The sequence below is a fragment of the Pteropus vampyrus genome, unplaced genomic scaffold (assembly GCF_000151845.1).
Source record: "Pteropus vampyrus isolate Shadow unplaced genomic scaffold, Pvam_2.0 Scaffold125, whole genome shotgun sequence".
Lineage (NCBI taxonomy): Eukaryota > Metazoa > Chordata > Mammalia > Chiroptera > Pteropodidae > Pteropus > Pteropus vampyrus.
Genome location: NW_011888906.1, coordinates 617,466 through 638,687, shown reverse-complemented (window position 1 = coordinate 638,687; position 21,222 = coordinate 617,466). Strand labels below are relative to the sequence as shown.

General features: G+C 38.5%; 1 protein-coding gene across 8 annotated transcripts in view; it reads left to right on the top strand.

Moving 5' to 3' along the window:
* Positions 1 to 21,222, top strand: part of NDRG3 (NDRG family member 3) — a 57,824-nt gene that overhangs the window by 5,478 nt on the left and 31,124 nt on the right. For 3 of the 8 annotated variants that reach the window (XM_011366579.2, XM_023534436.1, XM_023534435.1), the window contains exons 2-4: positions 6,629 to 6,750; positions 7,757 to 7,858; positions 16,927 to 16,962. The exons of 1 other annotated variant lie outside the window; for it this stretch is intronic. In XM_011366579.2, coding sequence (XP_011364881.1) covers positions 7,802 to 7,858; positions 16,927 to 16,962 — 93 coding nt within the window. In that variant the 5' untranslated portion in view covers positions 6,629 to 6,750; positions 7,757 to 7,801. The remainder of the gene's footprint in view (positions 1 to 6,628; positions 6,751 to 7,756; positions 7,859 to 16,926; positions 16,963 to 21,222) is intronic. 4 more of the 8 variants (XM_011366580.2, XM_023534431.1, XM_023534432.1 and 1 more) reach the window with 4 other exon arrangements.

Here is a 21,222-nt window from a genome sequence, read left to right as displayed (position 1 = left end):
TAATGCTAAAATAATAATAATAATAATAATAATAATAATAATAATACTTAATAATACCTAATTTTGTATTAACGGTACCTAAACTTTTTATGGTGCTTTTCAGTTTCAGAATTCTTTGCTCAATAAGATCTTGGTAAACTCCAGTAGCCAAACCTGAGAAAAGTAGAAGAATAATGACCAGTTGATATCAAGTGGGAAAAGTTGTTTATAGAGGCCTGCAAGTTCTACATGCAGGCTACTCAGGTTCAAATCCTTACTCTGCCACTTACTAGCTGTGTGACCTTTGGCATACTACAGAACCTCTCCTCTCCTCTTCAGTTTCTTCACCTGTAAAATAGAGAGGATTACAATACCTATTTTACAAGAGTGTTGGAAAATAAAATGAAATAATGAATGAAGTGCCTATCATGATATCTGGCATAGAGTAACTGCTCAATTAGGCTAGTATGAGTAGTAAGTACTGCATCTTAGAACTCTGGTTTGTTCTTTACCTCCACTAAGTCTGTGTTAAAGAACAAATTGTTTTCAAGGAATGACCCCCATGTTAGAGCTTCAGCTGGTTGATGGGTATCTGGGATTAATGAGAAAGCCCCTAGATGGGTATTGCTTGTTATAGTTGTTGTCTGTACCAGTACCCTGGAATGAAAGGAACGAATATATAGGACAGACTCATATTCCCAGCTTGACAGTCTTTGCAAACTTCCCATTTACTACCTGCTGCCAGGAATGACACAATGGAAAGGTGGGCCTGTTGCAAAGGGTGCTGCCTTTTCAGAAAAACACAAGGTGTCTGGGATGGCCCTTATCCAAGGCTGAGGACCAGAAGGGGTGTTTCCTGTTAAAATGAGGGTCTGTGAGCATGCTTTAGCAGCTGCCTTAGATCACCCCCTCACCCTCTGCTTTGCATATGGGATAGAATCTCAGAGTGTTCTGGTGAAGAGGAACCCAGACTTTCCTTTATGTAGTACAAAAGCTCAGTGAGCTGTATTTTAAAAAGTCATTGTTCCTTCCAAGGAGCTGGGCGGTTTGGCCTGTTTATCAGGCTTTCTGGGGAGTCCCCTGAGACCCTTTCTTAAGGGCCCCCAGGAGACAGCAGTGAAACCAACATCCATTACTTTTAGTGCTTGTGAGGATGCTTAAGTCAATGGTTTTATGATTAGATTAATTCAGGCTTTAACCCTGGCAAAACTTGAGAGCCAAGTCATCAGATAATTGTGCTTTTTACAGACTGAAGTATGGAACTTAGCTCAGTACTCTGTGAGATCTTTCAGAACTTGGAATAGGAGTCCAGATGCCAGTCTCAACCCTTCACCTAACCAGCTGTGTGAATATAGTTAAATCAGTTAAATTTCTAGGCCTCTCTTCTCGTCTAAGGATGAGGTATGATTCTAGACTACTGGTTCTCAGTCACAGTTGCATGTAAGAATTGCCTGTGGAGTTTTAAAAACAATACTAGGGTCCTATCCTAGCCTGATTAAATTGGATCTGTAGGGTTGGGGCTGGGAATTGCTATTCCTTCAAAGAAAGAAACAGCCCTTCTTTCTAATGTGTAGCTAAGATAACTACCAGATAAGATGACCATGTCTTAAACAACTCTGTCATTCTGCTCAGGAACCCTCAGTGGTTGTCCATACTTAAAAGTCCAATTCTTGGGCTCTGTGTTCTGACCAGCCTTGTCTTCTTTCCCAGCTAAGTTGTTTTTCTTGGTGTCTCCTGGATATGTTGTGTACATTTCTTTCTCTACCAGCCCAAATGTCCTCACCTGAAATGTCCTCTCTTCCTTCCCAGCTATATAGAGCCCATCTATCTACATAGAGCCCATCATTCTTACCTCCTTTGGGAAACTCCTGACTAACCCAGTCCTTAATTATTTCTCCCACCTCCGCACTTGTTCCAGGCTTGGTATAGCTCTGAGTAAATGCAGCCACTAGATGCAGTGTGAGATGTGACATTCTGTCCTCTTGGGGAGGTGGGACATATGGCAGTGCCACTGGTTTGATTTGTATACTATTAAATATCTGTGTGATATCTTATATTGTTAGCTATCTCATTATGTATATCTTCTAAATATTAGTTGATAGATAGCTATCTCTGACCTGACTCCAATGGACATTTTTAGCCTTATCACCTGTTTACAACAGGAACCTCTGCTCTTGCCAAACTGGATCATTTTCCAGCAGACCTGTGCTTTCTCATCTCCTTCCATTTTAAGTTATCCTCCTTTTCTGGAATTCCTTCTTTTGGTCTTCTTTCACCTACAGGAATTTTATCTATTATGCAAGGCCTAGTAATATTCTTCAAATATTACCTCCTCCATGAATCTTTCTCTGCACTCAAAACTACGTTAAACCTCTCTAACCCTTAGAGCAGTGGTTCTCGACTGGGGGCAATTTGCACAGGACGGTCCCCCACAACAAAAATCATCTGGCCCAAAATATTAGTGGTTTCGAGGTTGAGAAACTGCCTAGGGTTTGTCAAATTCATAGGCTCATGTTTATACTGCTTTGGACTGTAGTGATTTGTTTAGACTTAATCTCTCCTACTCAATTGAACTAATGGTCGAAGGCAAATTCCCGTCCCAAATCTCAGCTTTCTTGTTATTAACTTCATATTAGGGTTTAATCCTAGAGCCTGTGGCCTGATCCTCACTACTCAGTGTAATTTAGGACCAGAGATAAAGAGGTCCTCAGTGTGGGGTGGGTGCAGTGAGGCAGTCTGCTGAATTTCTCTCCTTTTCACCTACAGATCTTTTCATCTGTAATAACCTGAGAGGCAGTGTGATACAGGGCATAGAGTGAGCATTGAGATCAGGAGAAAATTAGGTTTCCGTTGCAGCTGTTGCATTTATTAGTTGTGTTGTTTTGGTCAATCCATCTCACCTCTTTAAGCCTCAGTTTCCTCATCCTGTAATAGATGCCAAGTGCCCCAGTGTTTTACCTCACGATGCCATTGTGATCATCCAGTAAGATCTCAGATGTAAAGGTACTTTGTAAATTGTAAAGTGCTATAATAATTACTCATTCAGCCAGTGATTTATAGGTAAAAAGAGAGAATGTGTGTCAGCCTCCTGTAGGAGCACCACTGTATGCTTTCTCATCTAGTCCTCTGGCTACTTCCTACAGCTTTTCATCCATAACTGCTTCAGCACCAGCTCCAGCTGGCCCTTTCCAGCTCATTCTCCTCAGTATGCCTTCTTTGTTTGCTGCTTTCATTCTGTTTTGGTTGTCTGTCTGCAGTCTTGCCAAAACCAAAAGTGATTGACCTTGCCACTAGAATACAAACTAGTGGCCTGGCATTAGTACATCCTGGCAAAGCCTGACAAAGGGCCAACAAATTACCTTAGTCATGGGGAAAAGCTACAAAACAAGACAACTTGTAGTTTAAAAAGCCAGTAGTATGTATAGTCCCTTACTGTCTTTTTTTAAGTAAAAAAGTAGTATTTTTCAGCACTGGAAACTTCAGTGCACTTTCTCTGACTAAGTGGACACAGTACAGAGTGAGATAAAAGCCTGAGACCATCATGTTCCTGGATCAGGCCAAGTGTGCCCTCCAGCTGATTTGCTGAGTGGTCTTAGGTAGTCTTTGATCTCATCAGTTTGATAAATTATTGACCTCTTAGGATTGTAGTAATAATCAAATGAGGTTGGGGACAGGGGAACACTCACATTGGAGAAGAATGTAAAATTTAAAATACTGAATTTACAGGGAGCTTCTGGATCATAGCATGTCAACTATCCAGCCAAAAAGGTCATCCTGCCCAACCTCTTCCCTTGACAGATGGGGAAACTGAGGTCTAGAAAGGGAAAATGCTTTGCCCAGTGCCACTCAGCTAGGTTGGGGTCCACCTGGGTCTAGAGTCCACATCTGATGTGCTTATGGTCTCTTTCCATGAGTGGAAGAATCTGGGCATCCATTTTTCTGAGCGAACAAAGGTTGCACTCAAATATATTACTGGACTTTATTTAAACTGTTCTGCAGAACCCTAGCCATCTCACCACCACTTCAACCAATCCCTCCCCCTCTCCACCCACACACCTTTTTCCTGTTCTCTCTTTCAGAGTTTTGGTGGAAAAATTAAGTTGGTAGTCATGATGATCTTTAAAAGTCCTTTCAGTGCTAACTGTGAATATCAAAGAACACTGGTGCCTCTCCCAGCCATCCTAGGAACATTTTTGCTTACACTTAAATTCAGAAATGTCAGTTTTTATATTTCTAAAAAGTCATAGGCATCCAAATCATTGGTGATATAGGATTGTTCCAGTCTTCTATTACCTTTACTTCAAGGAGATACTCTTGTGGGTAAAAGGGAAGAAACTTGCCAGGATCCTGCAGCCAGTAGATGGAGCCTGTCATAGACACTGTGGTATAGTGGGAGAAGCAAAGGTTTTTAAATCCTTGCCCTATTATTTACTTAAATGTGGGTTATTGGAAAAGTCACTTAACTTCCCTAAGCCTAAGTTTCTCATCTGTGAAGTAAGAAATGAAGATATCTACATGAGAGGACTGTTATGAGGATTAAACGTAAGGTGCTTAGGTTATAATTCCTGGCATGGTGTAAGATTTATTCTTTTCCCCTTTCCCTTTCTAGCCTTTTGTTACGAGGCTCACTTCCTCAGTTTAAGGGTGGCTGGTTTTTACTTTTCAGTCCTCCCTCTACCTCATAAAGCTGGGAAAGAGTGTGAACATTTTGTTTCTTACTGTACTTTATAAAATCCCTACTAGCCTTTTAAAAATATCGATATACCTTAGTACCAGGATGAGATCTGGCAGCCACATATTTGTGCAGATGAGGGAACTGCAAGCCTTAGATCCCCAGGAGGGAGCCAGTCTGTGTGTAGCTGAGGGATCTGGAGATGGAATTTTCCACCATGTGGTCTTAGTTTTCTTATAAGTGTTATAAAACTGTTCATTGGCAAGGGCACAGGACAGTGAGAACTAAGCAAGAATTGAATCTCCAGAAGAACGCATTAGGTCTCCTGTAATGTGGAACAAGTCTTGATGCCAATTCCTAAGTCACACTGTAGCAGTTTATTGCCCTGCATTGAGTGTGCATTGGGCCCAGCCGATAAGGACAGCCTTCTCATTTAATTTGTTAAGTGTTTGCCCTGGCACAAACATCACATTTTTTTTTTTCATCTTTAAAAAATTGCATGGGAACACTAGGTGAATGCCACTTTGGAGCTGAGGGCACCTCAGGTTTTCCTCTTTGACAGGCCTTATGTGGAGTCATATTTGATCGACATCTTGAAGTGCCCTGCTTTGAAGTGAGTACAGTTAGAGTAGGGAATAAAGCAGGTAGGTTGGAAAAAGAATTTCAGGAAATCATCATTTTACATGGGGAAAAAAAAAGTAAATGGAAATAGACTAAATTGTTTACACTGGTTGTCTTTAGATGGAAGGACTAATATATCTTTTTATTATTCTGTGGTTTTTATATTTTCTAAAGTGAGCACATATCGTATAACTTTCGTAATAGGAAAAATAACTTTAAAATTGCCATTTTAAATTACTGATAGGAATTACAAATGAAAAGTAGCTACACTTTATAGTGTGATTAATAAACAGACAACAGGTAGATCCCAGTTAGGCCAATATTTTTAGAGTTAACTGGGTTGAAACATGACCTGTAAAAAAGAGAATTGTAGGTACTGGCCGAAGTTTGTGATAAAACTCAAGCCACCTCATCTCTTTTTGACATGTAATTGGTAAACAAAATAAAATAAAAATTCGTCCTCTGGGCATTTAGTAGCTTAATCAAGTTTATAAGATGCCTGGGTCTGTTCTGTAGGGAGGTTAATTAGGCTTGTGCTAAATGGCACAAATGTTTGGGGTGCTTGTTATTGGCATGTGGGGGGCCATAGGTTGAGGAGTACTCCCGATTGGCATCCTCTGAGTCCTTCGAAGGAATGCTAAAAGGGCTTTTGTTAGTCTGTCCTCGTGTAGGCACAATTGGGAGCAGGATTTATTTTGGTGTATTGATCAGTAATAGCTAAAATGTTATCTGGAACACATACCCTCTCCATAGCTAAGACAAAACATGTAATCCTATCTCTGGAGAGAAAAAAAGAAAAAAGGTTTAATATAGCAAACTGATGTCTTGTAAAGGCTTTTTTGATTCTCACCAATCAGAAGTATTTACTCCTCCTTTGAACTCCTGTGGCTCTCTTATTTCTCATTTTGTAGTTAGTTTTATAGATATCTGTCATCTTTGTTCTAGTAAGCTCCTGGAAGGCAGAGACCTTTTTGGTTTTTTTTCATAATTCTTTATACAATAAGTACTCAATATGTGGTTGTTGAATAGCTAAATCCGCAACTCATTGAATTGGCATTTTTCCTGACTTTGATGAGTTCAGGGCCAAGGCAGAGGAGATAATCCTGGAGCTTTGAAGTCTAGGTGGGAATCACTTGCCTGTAATATGCAGTATTTGCAGCCTCTCTCAGTGGCTTCCCATAAAAGTGGGAGAGAGGAAGGATTTTTGAGTCATTATCCTGCCCTCCCCACCCCAACATCTTTCTTCTAGAATTCTTATTTCTCTGTCTTCTCCTTCTCCATATTAGTTATCATCTATTGCCATGTAACAAATCGCTCCAAAGCAGAATTATTTATTATATCTTATGGTTTTTGCAGGTCAGGAGTTTGGGTGGAAGCTTGGTAGGGTGGTTTAGGCTCAGGGTCTCGTGGCTGCAATCAGATGTCTTGGGCTGCACTCATCTGAAGTCTTGACTGGGACTGGAGGATCCATTTGCAAGGTAACTCATTCTCATGGCTGGCAGGTTGGTACTGGCAAGTTGGTTCCTCTCCACATGGGCTTCCTAAGGGAGCTGTTTCGAGTGTTTTCACAATATGGTAGCTGGCTTCCCCTGGAGCTTGTGAATAAAGACTGCAATGTCATGAAGCAGAAACTGTAATGCCTTTTATGAAGTAGCTTCAGAAGTACATATTGTTGCTTCTGCTTATTTTATTAGTTACACAGGCCATCCCTGTTTTATTTGGGTGGGAGATTATACATGAGTGCAGATATCAGGAGTCAATGATCATTGGGTTCCTTGGAGACCATCTTAAAGGCTGGCTACTATACTCTTCATCCACTGCTATGATTCCCTAAGTGAAGGCTAGCGAGCTTAGCTTTGGTTCATCTCCCTTTTCATTCTCATTGCCATTCCTAATTCAAGGCCTCATTCTAGGCTATAGTGTTAACCTTCAGTTTTTGTCCTCCCTTTAACCCACCCTCCAAATTCTTGCTTCTTGGAGTGTAGCTAAGAACATGCTGTTCTCTTACTTAAACATTTTTGTAACTAAAATGTGTGCTCCATGAGGGCAAAGACTATTGTATTAACTGTTTGTTGCTGCATAAAAATATTCGCACGAATTTAGTAGCTTAAAACAATACACATTTATTATCTCACAGTTTCTGGGAGTCGGGAGTCTGGCATGTGTTGACTGGGTACTCTGTAAGGTTACAGTTAAGGTGTCAGTCAGGACTAGCTTGAGTCCTGCCCATGCTCAGTGAGCGGGGGCGCGGCGGCGGGGGCGTGGGGGTGGATTATGTAAGGGTATGAATACCAAGAGGTAGAGATCATGGAGGCCATTTTGAGTCGTCTGCCATAACTACGTAGTTTCCTCTGTCTTCAGCACTCTCAGCAGTGCATGACACATACTAAGCTCTAATATTTGAATGAATGGATATAATATGACTATTATATTTCCAGCTCCTAGTTTAAGCCTCTTTCTTCGCTTCCTTTGCTTCTGTTTCAGAGGTACTGATTCATTCTTGAGAATCCTCTACTTTCATCTATCCCCATGGATGAACTTCAGGATGTTCAACTCACAGAGATCAAACCACTTCTAAATGATAAGGTAAAGATGACTCTGTTTTCAATAAAACATAAAGACTACTCTGCTTTCACTAAAATGTCTTTTATTTGATTAGTTTATTTTCTATATTTAAATAGTAACTAACTCAAAACATATTTACCTTGACTTTCTATGGAGAGAAGTTTTTAAAAATATATTTTTTAACCCTCTTTTTGATGTCTGTCTTCTTTTTCTTTTCTACTTTTTTCTACTGGCCAAATTCAGTCAAATTATCTTTGAGATTTTCCTGTTTTACAGATAGATATATTAAGGGAAAAAATAGTAAGGCCAGGTTAAGTACAAAATATGAGTAGAGTTTAACTTAGAATCCAGATGTCTTGTGTTTCAATTTCTATGAGGAAAATTTAATATCCATGGCTGGTGATGTACAGAGGCTGCAACACTCTCCCTAAAGTATGTCAAGCATGTGATGTGACCTGTCAATGTTGAGGTTTTCATCCGGGATGCCTGGATGTCTGTAATACACCTCATTTTTATGTTAATGTTAGAGAACTACACAAAGTAAAGAGCACAGTGATATAAGCTACCAAAAAACTGAGAAAGGCTTTTTCTCTCTCTGCTGTCTCTCTCCATTAAGTAACTGTGCCTGAAATTCCTTCTTTTCAACCCTTTTCTTTTTGTTTATTGTGATTGTCCTCTATTAAAATACCCTTGTAGCTTGATGTGAATGACTGCATGGCATCCTTTCCTGAGGGAAGTATTGATGAAGAGTGTGAGGGTAAAGATGGATGAGATTGGTATGAGGGGTACACCGAAACATGCTGTTGCCTGTGATCTTTTTTTGCCCAAAAGAAGGCTCTTCACCTATGATTTCTGTTAAGGTGTTGACTTAATTATGTGCATTGTTAATTTGCTGTAGAATCCTATCAGCCTCATTTTCTTCCCTGTGATGTCATCTCTCCATCGCCACTCTCACCCCTTCCATTATCTTGAACCAAATTTCTTGCTCTTTCCCTTGGTAAGCTGCACACTTTTTTAAGTTGTTTAGCCCCCTCTTAGTTTCTTCTGCTGCTTCCCCATCACATATTAAAAAACTCTCCTTTAAGTACTTGGTGCCTGTGAAGGGCTGTACCAAAAATTATGTGCCACAAAGAAGAGGAAGGAAATCTGCATTTATAAACCTTATGTATAGCCACAGAAATGAACAGTTATAAGGCAGGTGGTAGTAGGCAGTTTAGCTTCAGGAGGACAATAACTTATCCTAAATCTGGCCGATCACCAGAATTAGCTGGAGAATTGTTTAAAAATATAGATTTCTTGGTCCCACTCTAGACCAACTAAATTGAAATCTGAAGGGAAGAGAACAGGCCACATACATATACCTCTGTGATCAGTGGTCTTTAGCTTTGACTGCTTATTCGAATTACTTGGAGAGATTTAAAAATTACCAGTTCCTAGGTTCTACCTCCAGAGATTCTGAATTGGTCTGAGGTGTGGTTGAACTTTTTTAAAAACTCTGTATTTGAGAATTGTGCCTAAAGTGATTCTGGTAAGCCAACGTTGGAAACCCATGACCACCTGATGGGTCTCGAATGTTTGAGGACTGGGGCACAAATAAGAGGAGGTTTCTTTTCTAACCCCAGAAGTCCACAGGATGCCTGAAGAGGCACTTACATGAAAGAGTTGCAGGAGTTAATTGACTGGATAACTCATAGAGAAAGCAGCTGGAAAAAGAAAGATTCAGTGAATGTGACCATAGAAAAGCATTGAATTAATGTCTGGGTACTCCTCTCTGAGGCCACAGTGATGCCTTGGCTGTGTCTGATGTATGCCCAAGTGCTATGGACAGAATTATGCCCTTCTCCCTCCAGACTCCCACTATGTGACTATTGAACATAGGGCCTTTAAGAAGGTGATGAAGGTTACATGAGGTCATGAGGGTATGGGCCTAATCTAATAGGATTGGTGGCTTTTTAAGGAGAGAGAGAGAGACAGATAGACAGACAGAGACAGAGAGAGACAGAGGGAAAGAGCGAGAGACACGGGGATGGCTGCCTGGTGAGGACACAGCAAGATGAAGCCATTTGCAAGCCAGGAAGAGAGTTCTCATAAGAAACCAAAACCTGCTAGAATCTTGATCTTGGATTTTCAGCCTTAGAACTGTGGGAAAATAAGAATCTGTTGTTTAAGCCACTCAGGCAGCCCAGTCTAAGAAACTAATGCCTCACTTCCTAACATCTGTTCGCTCCTCTTTGATATGCCTGTGATGTTCCTATCCACTTCCCACGCTCAATCTCTCTCCTTGAGAAGTGCTCCTATCCCATCACTGTGCGTGAGAGCTCCCCTGCTCCAGCCAAGCTTTATAGAAGTAGATTGACAAGAGGCCTTCTTTGGATGCCTAGCAAGTGGGTGCTTTTGTATACATTGTGAAAGATATAATGATGATAATGCCTCTCATCCATTATTTCATTTGATCCTGCCAAAAGCTTGGTGATATAGGGCACACAGATCAATTTATTCCCATATTACTGGTGAGGAAACTAAGGCTAAGAGAGGTGAAGTAGCTTACTCAGATTGAGTACCTAAGAATGCCTGCTGTAGAGCAGGAATTTTCAGTCTTGGCACTATTAATGTTTTGGTCTAGAAAAGTATATGTTGTGGAGATTGGCCTGTGCATTGTAGGGTGTTTAGCAGTATCCTTGGCCTCTATCCACTAGATCCCAGTAGTCCCTCTCTTTCCCTCTCCCCTAGTTGTGACAATCAAAAATATCTCCAGATACCATCAAATGTCTCCTAGGGGCAAAGTGTCCACTGCTATCACAGGTTGAGCCTTCAGGTTTGAATAGGAGATCTTTTGTGGTTTTTGTTGCAGGAGAATTTTTTTAGCCTATTCTGCTGTTATTTATTAAGCACCTTTTATAAGCCAGGTGTTTTACATACCTTCTATCTTTCAAGTAGTATCCCTTTCAAGTAGATCGTATTATTGTTCACTTAGCAGATGAAAATTTGACTGAAAGACTGGTTTGTCCAGTTGGTAAGTGGCAGAGCCAGGACTAAAACCCATGTCTTTCCTACTCCCAAACCTGAGCCTTTCAGTATACTATGTTAACCCTATAGATATTTTGGCATCAGTTCTATAGTTTGCCCTATCTTTCTAAGGAGAAGCCTAGAGATGTGTATTATTTCACTTCATCTTTCTCTCCATTCTCCTAATAGATATACTTTTATTTTTTTAGGCAAGGCAACCCTTGGTTGACGTCACAGATTGCAAGGACCTTGTCATCTTATAATCTCTTATTTTTTATTGTTTACCCCTATAGCACTTGGTCTTCCTAGGTGATCTCCCATCCAAGTACTAACCAGGCCGCTTAGCTTCCGAGATTAGATGGGATCGGGCTTGTTCAGGGTGGCATGGCTATAGACCTAATAGATATACTCTTAGTCAAAGATATTACTATACCCTTCCAGGCTTTAGGTTGCTAAAGGAAGACTAGACCCAATCTATTATGGAGAAATTTGTCTTGAGATAACTATAAGGAAGCATTCTCAAAATAGCATTAAGTGAGGCTCATGTTAATTTTTCTCTTGTCATTTGTTGGTACTTTTCCCATTTAATTTTAGTATGCTTGTAATTTTGTCTATGGCTCAGAATTGTGAAGGAGTGGATAATTTTGTCATGCTTGTTTTGGCTCCAGTGATGAAAAGAAGCACCCGCCAGCACTTATCTTTGTTTTGCGGGGCAGAAATTGCACAGGCATATGAAATGATATTTTTAAAAATAGCATTTAACCATTTTCAGAGCATTTTCACAAATGTTATCTTATTTAAATCTCTTAACTTCTTGTGAAATTAGTAGTTAAAAGTATTTTAAACTCCATTTTATAGATGAGGCTTAGAGAGGTTATAAGACTTGTTCAATGTTAGTGTCTCGTAGAATGGTGAAGCCAGGATTAGATCCCACATCTGTTGACTTAAGCTTAGATCTGGAATATGGAGCTCTTGCTACCATCATCTGCTTCTTAGAGCTGGTAGTTCCCACCTCCTCACCTGACAGACCTCATAACAAGCAGAAGAGCTGACTAGCTTGTATTTCATTTTCCCTGCTCTCCCTTGATTTAGATACTAGTGAGCCTGGTAAAAGCCAAAGGCCAGGCTTGAGAAAGTAAGTAGAAGGCCACAGTTCGCCTCTGCAGAGCTGAAGAAATATCAAGAAGGTGAATAAATATTTAGTAGGGAGAACAGAAACAACTTATTTACTTTCTTTTGATTGTTACAGTAGGAAGTGAGATAGACCCTATTACAGTTTAAGTTTTCCCTTTCAACTAGTCACTGGAAATGTGAAGAGATGAGGGAGAAGAGAAAACCCAGGGATGAGCATTTTTGTATCTGGAATCTGATATATTCCAGACATCAGAGACAAAGGGTTAATGCCAAGGTTTCTTTTAAAAAAATTAGAAACAGATTTATTGACATTTTCATTAAAGAATATTCAGGAAGTGCTACATTACTGCACACTAGAGGGTGGGTGTCCTTTAATGTGCTAATTAAGAGATGATTGTCACATCTGTTATCAGAAATGCCCTAGATCGAACTGGAGCAAGAAGTGAGTTTCCAAGCAAGTAATGATGCCACTGTTACAGACCTTATACAAGAGCAGCAGGAAATAGTGGGAAGAGCCCAAGCCTTAGCCATAGCTCAGCAGAGTGCTCATGGAGTTTTTAATGGAGGGAGTCAGTGACATATATTGTTAGCCTGATAGTATGTTAGGATAGAGGTTATTTTAGAGTTGAAATTATCTGTCCTCTTTATAAGTTTCCCTATGAAGTCTCAGTTCCCTCATTAGTATTTTTCGAAGATAATAATATAGATACTTAAAATACACATATACATATACCCATACAAACACACACTAGCCTAAGTATATATAGAACTTTCACTTTTGTCTTTGGATTATCAGCTTGAATAGATTTGTATTTAGAAATGGTTTACTGATTGTAAAACATTGATTTATTAATTTATGTTAATTCATTGTGTTAATAAAGAAAAACAGTATTTTCTGAACTTGTCTTACCCTTCTGCTTGTACAGTTCCCTATTTTTCCACTTTTTGTTGGTAAGGATTATTGTCTTTTTTTAATAGAAATGCCATATTTTATTCTCTGACAATTCTTTTTAAATCAGCTCGTTTCTAAAATTTTTACTTTTGTAACAAGTCCTTTTCGCCACTTTAGTTCCCAGCATATCAATTGTATATAATCCTTCCTCTTTGATATTTATTTCTTATTCAAACTGAGCATCTGTTTTGAGATGCTCATAACCTCTATAAAATGAAATTTATTTTATGTACTAGGTGCCAGGACTGGGGACAGAGTGGTGAATCAGACACAACTCCTATCCCCTCTTAACGTTCACAGAACAAGTAGATTTACCCCAAATCTCTTACTGTTAGTAGTTGGTTCTATGGTCTTATGTAGCATATCTTCCTTTCTGTTATATCTGTTGCTTTCTGTCTTTTGAAACTTTATATGCCTCTTGATTAGGTCTTGTGCTGGGAAACTACATTTATCTTCTTCTTAGTAATTATTTGGTTTTTTAAACTTTCTCCCCACCTTATCCCCCCACCCCCAGCTTTTTTTCATACTTCTCTTTATTCATTGACCTATTCTTACTTGTGTTTCACTTATTCTCCAGGCTCGTATTTGAGAGAATTACTTGTTTTCAATTTACCTTCTGGAGCTGCTTCATTTACCTTCTATACTTGGCATGAGACCCTACCAGAAAACACTTCCCTTAGCAAGCTTCTACTTTGACTGCAACTTTCAGTAATAATTTATTTTTTTCCTTGATTTACTTTTTTCTGTCTTCTCGCCTAATTATTCTATTATCTTAATTTTTTTCTTGAATCCCTTTCTGCTACTTAAGTCTGCTTAGTGCAAGAATCTCTCTGAACTTGGAATTAATGGTATCTTCAAAATGGACAGAAAGAAAAAGAAAACACATAGAACTTGAAACTTCTAAAGGTTTTGTTAGAATAGAATCATGTACCTCAAATATCAGAGATAAATAAGTTCCCAGGGAAAGACCCCAGGGAAGTCTTTCTCCTTGCAGAATGCACCCAGTGAGTAGTATTAAATTTTTAACGAGTTCAGAGAATATGGCTTCAGTTTACCAGTTGAGTGGGGTCCAGCTGAGGATCTCCATTCAGAAACTCTATGGCAAATACTGTCAAACAGAACCAGTTATATCCTTTCTCCAGGATGATCAATCGTGAAGCCCGAAGCCATTCTAAGAGAGGGTCTGGCATCTCCTTTAAAAAAAAAAAAAAGGCCAACAAAAACAAGTGATAGGTAATCTTCCTGTAATATTAGTACCTTTTTTTTGAGAGTCTAGCGGCATGTAGTTGTTTTTTTTTGTTTTTTTGTTTTTTTTTCTCAGTACTCAGTAAAGAAGAGATCATTTTGGTTTCTAGAGAGAATCATCTCTTACCACTTTTGGCGTTTCTCTTTGTGTTCATTTCAGAAGCTTCAGAGCCTCACAGAATGCCTTGTGACTGTGACCACATGATTGGGAGGAAGGGAAATGCAGGCAGGCAGTGACAGCTGCTTCCCAAATAGCTCATCAGAGTTTGTGTCTCTCTATTCTATGACCAAGATTTTAGTTCAGACTACAGTGATTTTCTCTAATCCTTCTAAAAGATATCTGAAGGAACTCTCTGGGAACCCTGTAATATCAAAGCCCTAACATGATCTGTTTTGTCATCATTATAAATTATTCCTTAAAAGATTAAATAAATCTTTAAATCTTATATTACAAAATTCTAAGTTACAAAACATATTTTTGTACCATACAAAAACTTTTTTTCCTAGTTTTCAAATTACAGAAGGGGAAGTGCATTTTTATTATTGGAAAGTATAAAGAAAATTATAATCACTTGTGATCTCTCTATTCAGAAATAACTGCTATTGTTAATGTTTTGGTATTTTTTTCCTAGTCTTTTAGAACATATTTTAATGTAGTTGAGGGCAAACTATAAAGACCATTTGTATCTTACTTCATTTTTATCTAATGACCATATCATATCTTAAACTGAGTTTTTGTTGTTTTTAACTCAAAATCTTAACAAAGAAATTTCAACATTTTGTTATATTGGCTTATTTGTTTTATAAATATATATCAAGCATCTGACTTATACCAGGCCCTGTGCTATGGAAGGGGCAAGTTGAATTAGGAACCAGGGGCTCACCAGCTGGTCATTTATATCCTACTGAAACCATCTACCCTAGTTCATGAGAGGGCCCTTCCTTCTCCTTCTCATAGTCTAACTAGAAATTAAACAATGATTTCTCTGAAGGAGTTCTCAGGCGTTTTATGGGGCTAGTGGGAGCCATGGAACACTGTGATCTTTTTACCAATGACAGTATTCCTTGGAAATGTGCTACTCAGTCCCATCTGCACGATGTCTTAGTTATCTTTCCATGCTGTGACTGCATCAGATTTTATTTTGTGAACTTGGTTTAATGCCAGGAATAATACTTTAGACTAGCTGTCTCTACCACTCTTTCCTGTTTTGTCATCTGTAGATTGACTGATGATCGGTAGCTCCGTAGTGGTTTTACTGCGACCTTTAGAAAAATAAAGGAATAAGGTGATGGATGGCTGCTCATCCATAACTTTATTCCTTTAAAATCTTTGCCTGTAGATCATTGTTGTCCAGTAGAAGTTTCTGCAATAATGGAAACGTTCTTTGTCTGTGCTGCCCAGTAATACGATCGCCACCAGTTATGTGTGTCTGTTGAGCACTTGAAATGTGGTTAACGTGACTGGGATACTGAATTTAAATTTCAACTTAAATTGCCACATGTTGACTAATGCCTGCATATTGGATAGTGCTGCTGTAGCGCATCCTACATGGTTCTCCTAATTCCTCTCATGAGGAGGGCAGTTTGTTTATTTGTTTGCTTGTTTATTTTTTAACCACACTGGGCTGTGCTTTTATCGTCTCTGTTCCTCCTGCTAGCAGTGTGAGTAGTGAGATACAGAACTGTTTCTAAGGACCTTCTTGAAGGGGAATGGAACTACCTAGTATTCCTTGCAATCAGATATCTAGATTTTCTCTGGAGGGGCAGCTCTTTGGAAAGTACTTATTAGCAGCCCTACACTTTCTAGAAGCCATTGGTAGACAATAGATATGTTATGATAATGTAGTTTCTAAATAAAGGGTTTTTTTTTCCAGGGGAGAGGCTTTACTTTATGTAAAACCAAGTCAGAAGGATTTTTTTCCCCTCTCAAACACATCACTTATTACCCTTTTTATACTTATGTCATATTCTTGAAACTCTGGCATGCATCTGAAATGGTACAAAAATGCCTCTGAGTCCTTCCCATTGATTTTTCTTTTCAGTCAACATTACTATGAAATAATCTCTGTTTAGGAGCTTGATGAATTCTTGGGTCTTTTGACTATGTTCTACTTTTTAAATGATTCAGTGATTTGTCCTTCTTCCTATCAGCAGTTTCATGGGATGCAATAGATATGCCAGTGTACTAAAAACCCTGTCGTGTTTTTCTTTCCCTCCTTCAGTGACACTGCCTTTCTTCTCTGTTAAATGTCAAGTCTTCCATTTCTGTTCCATCTATGTCTTTGTTCTCTTCTTAATCTTTTCTTTAATTCCTGGCTGGGCACTCTGGCTTGTGTCCTCCTTTGTTTCTCTCACGGTTGGTCTCTTAACTCCTTTCTCCCAGGTGCTTCTTCGTGGGTCCTCACTGTGCTCTCAGACTCTGATCCATGCCTTACCCTCTTCCCACAAGTTCTCACTGCTCTCCTAAGATAGAGAGGCAAGAAGTTACAAGCTTTCCTGTGAAAGCAGGCTCCTTTCCTTCATCTTCATAGGAAGCCCACCAAAGTGTCATCTCACCTTTAAAGGCTCACCTTTTACTAACCCGTATTAGGAACCCACCCTGCCTCTGAAGCCTTTTGATGAGAAGAACCATTTTAGTTCAATGGCAACCAAGAGGCTGCACATGCACTGCTTTCACTGTGAACTAAATTTGCTGCACATTTGGAGAAGCCACATGAGGAAACTGACTGTGTTTTCTGCCTTCTGTTGACAGAATGGTACACGAAACTTCCAGGACTTTGACTGTCAGGTAAGGACCATACAAGCACCAAGGGGGACTCTGTGCAGGCCCTCCGCAGTGCTTCCCTCCCTGGGCTGCTGGTCTTGTGGAGGTGGATCTCTCTTCATAGCAGTCGCGGCTCCTTCATGTTCTTTTGGTCATTGGATCAAATTTATTTAAAATAATTTGCTATTATATTAAAAAATTGTCTGCCAGGTGCCTGTTTTATGGTTATTGGGTTGAGCTTTCTCTTTGTGATTAAGATCTCCTTTCCTCAAGTGATATTGGAAACCCCAGCCACAGGTGTCAAATGGAGGGTTGTCACCTCACTGCAGAGAAGGTGGGGGAGGGACAGTTTGGAGGGGAGACTTAACAACAAAATTTTTTCCTAAAAGAAAAAGACAAGTAAGTGTTTTTAATACAAAATGCAGATTTCTCTTGGCTTCATGTTTAGAAATGCAAAATTCAAACTGACTCATTAGTATATTCATAAATGATATTTTATAGACTGATATTGCTATAGCTCTGTTGCTAATTTGAAAATCAATAAAATGAACCAGAAGTTTCCCATCTACCTACTTTATCTATTGACTGACATGTGGTAAAGGCCATCTGAAAATGACCAAAGTATAAATTATGTATGCAGTGCCGTTGCTATCAAACATGTGAAATAACACAAATTTCACTAATCACGTATTGCCCGGAGGTTCCCAAACCTCTCAATCAGAATTGCCTTATGAAAAATACTATTAAACAACTCATAAAATACTGAGGCCTGTGTATACCATGACCTCTTGAATCAGAATGCCCAGGGGAAGGTCCTTGAAAGCCATATTTTCAGATCTCCCAGGTGATTTAGATGATCATTAAGATTTGGGAATGATCAAATGAGAATGATTTATAATTAGATTTCTTAGTGTCCTTGGAGCAATATCACAAGGTGGTTTTTATTATTTCTGTTTTACAGATGAAATTGAGAATCAGGTTTCTTAACTTACCATTGGGTGAAGTTGGAGTTAAAAAACACCATTCTTCCTGAATTTGTTGCCTGTTCTTTCCCACCTAGAAATGTCTGGAGCTGAGATGTTGTAAGGAGTTGAGCTATACTTAAAGCTGAGGTTCCTTGGCAGGACAAATGAGACTTGCTTTGGAAGGGGCAGGCTCATAGCACTGTTGCAGATTTCTGAATCCCAGGGCCAAACACCAATTTGTGTGACTATTTAGTACTTTATATATACAACATAATCAGCCTAGCACTGTTAGGGAATCATTTACTATAGTCTTTTACTCATTATTTTAGTTATTTAATCATATTATAAAGGGTGGCAGTCAAATTTAGGTTTAGTTTTTAATTTGATCTAACTTCAGTTATGGTTTGGATCCTAGGTTACCCATTAAACTTGATTGCTGTTAATATTTGATATAATTTACCTAGAAGGAGATCATGTGAGAAAGGGTGACAGTAAAATTCAAGGTGAAGAATTTCAAAAATAGTATATTTATACTGTATGGAAGAATTTGTTTTCATCAAATGAGCACTCCTTCCCAAAAAGGGAAAATTGGAATATGAAAAATTACAAAATAGATAAGAAAAAAACAAAACAAATAAAACCACCTGCTATTTCACCAGTATTAATATTTTGATATATGCCCTTTAGGATTCTTTCCACGCATAAATGTACTTAGTTATAAGTTAAATTGAATTTTAGAAATATAATTATCACTTTTTTCTAATTTTTTCCATCTTTATTGAAATATAATAATCAGTTGCTTGTATTTGCATTGTACAATTTAATGAATTTTTTTCAATTATAGTTGGCGTACAATAATATACCAGTTTCAGTTGTATAGCATAGTGATCAGAGATCCACATAACTTGCAAAGTGATCACCCCACTAAATCTAGTACCCCTCTTCCCCCTTACATATTTATTACAACATTATTAACCATCTTCCCCATGCTACACTCTACATCACCATGTCTATTCTGCATCTATCCATTTGTACCTCTTAATCTCTCTGCTTTTTTTTATCGCCCTCGACCTTCCCTAACCCCCGCCATCTAATATCCCTCAAAATATTCACTATATCTATGGCGTTTATTTCCGCTTTTGTTGTTGTTGTTGTTGATTTTGTTCTTTAGATTAACACTTAAAAATAATCTGGCGAAAATGCTAGATATTTTAGGTGAAGCTTTAGTAACATATCTGGCCTCATGAAATATAACTTTTAGTTCAGTTCTGATACAAATAGAATGATGGCAAGTGTTTGTCAGTGTCACATGTCTGCCACTGATTTTGAATAGACAGGTTCTTTGCGTTTTAAAAGGAAAAAACTAGGCTCTTCTTTTTTCCTCCTTCCAGCACTCATGAATGCTCTTCTGTGGCCATTCTCACATGTCTCTTTGTTAAAGGCGTATGTGACATTGTAGAGACGGGGCAGCTGGGTCAGGAGTCCAGCAACAGGCTGATTAAAGAGCTAGGAGTTAGGAACTGTGATGTGAGAAGTCCAGAATGGCCCGGTTTGCCTGAAGGCTTCTCAGAAACCATTGGGCATTCTTAGGAGACAAAGCAGAATAAATCTAAAGTCATTAAATGGAAAAGCATTGAGCCTTGGCATTGATATTGTCCATTAATGTAACTGTGGGCTACTTCTGATCTCTTGTCTTGCCTCAGAAAATCTTAGAAGAATCTTTGATGATATCTGAGGAAGTTATCTTAGCATCATCGACCAAGCTCACAACTTCAGTCTGAACTGACCTTTCCCCCTGTGTTTTCCTTACTAATCAATCAACTACATGCTCCCCACTCCCATAATTGAAAATGTAATTAAAAGTGTACCATTTCTCTTGGTTCTTTGATTGTCCTAAGTGACTTCATTGCTGTATAGCTCCTCTGAGGTAAACAGCAGTTATTTGGAATAAGAGTAACAAAGGAAGGGGGTGATTAGAGGTGATATGATTAGAATTGATGAGGAGAAAAGAGCCTGTTACCAGTTACAACAATGAATCATTAGGCTTATTGTCCATTTATCTAACAAGTGCTGATTAAATTCTCTCCTTGTGAGACTGTTTAAAAGTTTGGAATTAGATGATATAGTTTCTCTGTGTATAAGATATATTACTTTAAAAAATAACACTTGTGTATAATCAAACAAATTTAGAAATTCAGAAAATAAAAAAATAAAGAATACCTATAATCCTACCTAGAGCTGCCCTTATTCTTCTATATTTATTTCTAGTTTTTACTTTATATTCTGGTTATTGAAAGAGTGCATGCTCATATTTGAATATTTGAAAAGCACAGAGAATTAGAATTAAAAAATATAGCTAGAGAAAAACTCATAATCCTATGACCCAACGATAACCATGTTAATGTTTAGTGCTGAGATATGTGTCTGTGTCTATATAATTTTTATTAAAATAATTAATTTTTAAATTGATTTGATTGGTCACATTGGTGGATATACAATTTGTATCCCCCTTTCTGACTTAACATTAGAACATGATCTCATTTCCCTATAATTTTAAAACTCATAAAAATTTCTAATGGCTGCCCATTATTTCATCACGGCTGTATCATGACTTAACTATTTCATTATTTTTGGAAATCAGATTGCTAGAATATGTTCAATTCACTGAACATTTTGGGGCATAAATTTTATATATACTTTGGGTTTTTTTCTTAGATAGATTCTTGGAATGAGCATATTTAAGGCTCTTGACATATATTGTTAAATTGCCTTTCACTTCCACCAGAGGGGTACTCAATAAATATTAATGGAGAGTGAAAAGCTGCTGTCTGCCAGGATATATCATTTCCATAGAAGAGGCTGGTAATGGAGAGAACTCACAAGAAAGGAGTTCTTGTTCCTAGGATAACCCAGGCATGGCCAAAGGCTGAGTAATTTCATGCTGGCTAGCTAATCGGAGTATCTCTTTAGAGGACTGATTTATGGAACCCAACTGTGAAGACTAGTTTTCAGTACCATAATTCAAATGTACATATGTGACTGGCCTCTTCTAAAGGGTTTTAAACAGCTTTAAATTCTTGCCAATCACTTGGTGAATGGGCATTGTTACAAAATAAGAATTAAGTAAATAAAAATCTTGAAAGTTCCTTCCATAGAAAAGAGGTGTTTGAAGAGAGCTGGAATTGACCACTTTCTGCAATTGTGTTTGTGATCTTGATCTGTTCTATGTTCCTCGCCTGACCTTGAAGGATGTGAGTGTGGTCCCCGTCTACCTTTCAGCCACTGCTTCTCTTTGTATACCCCACCAGGAAAACTGGAA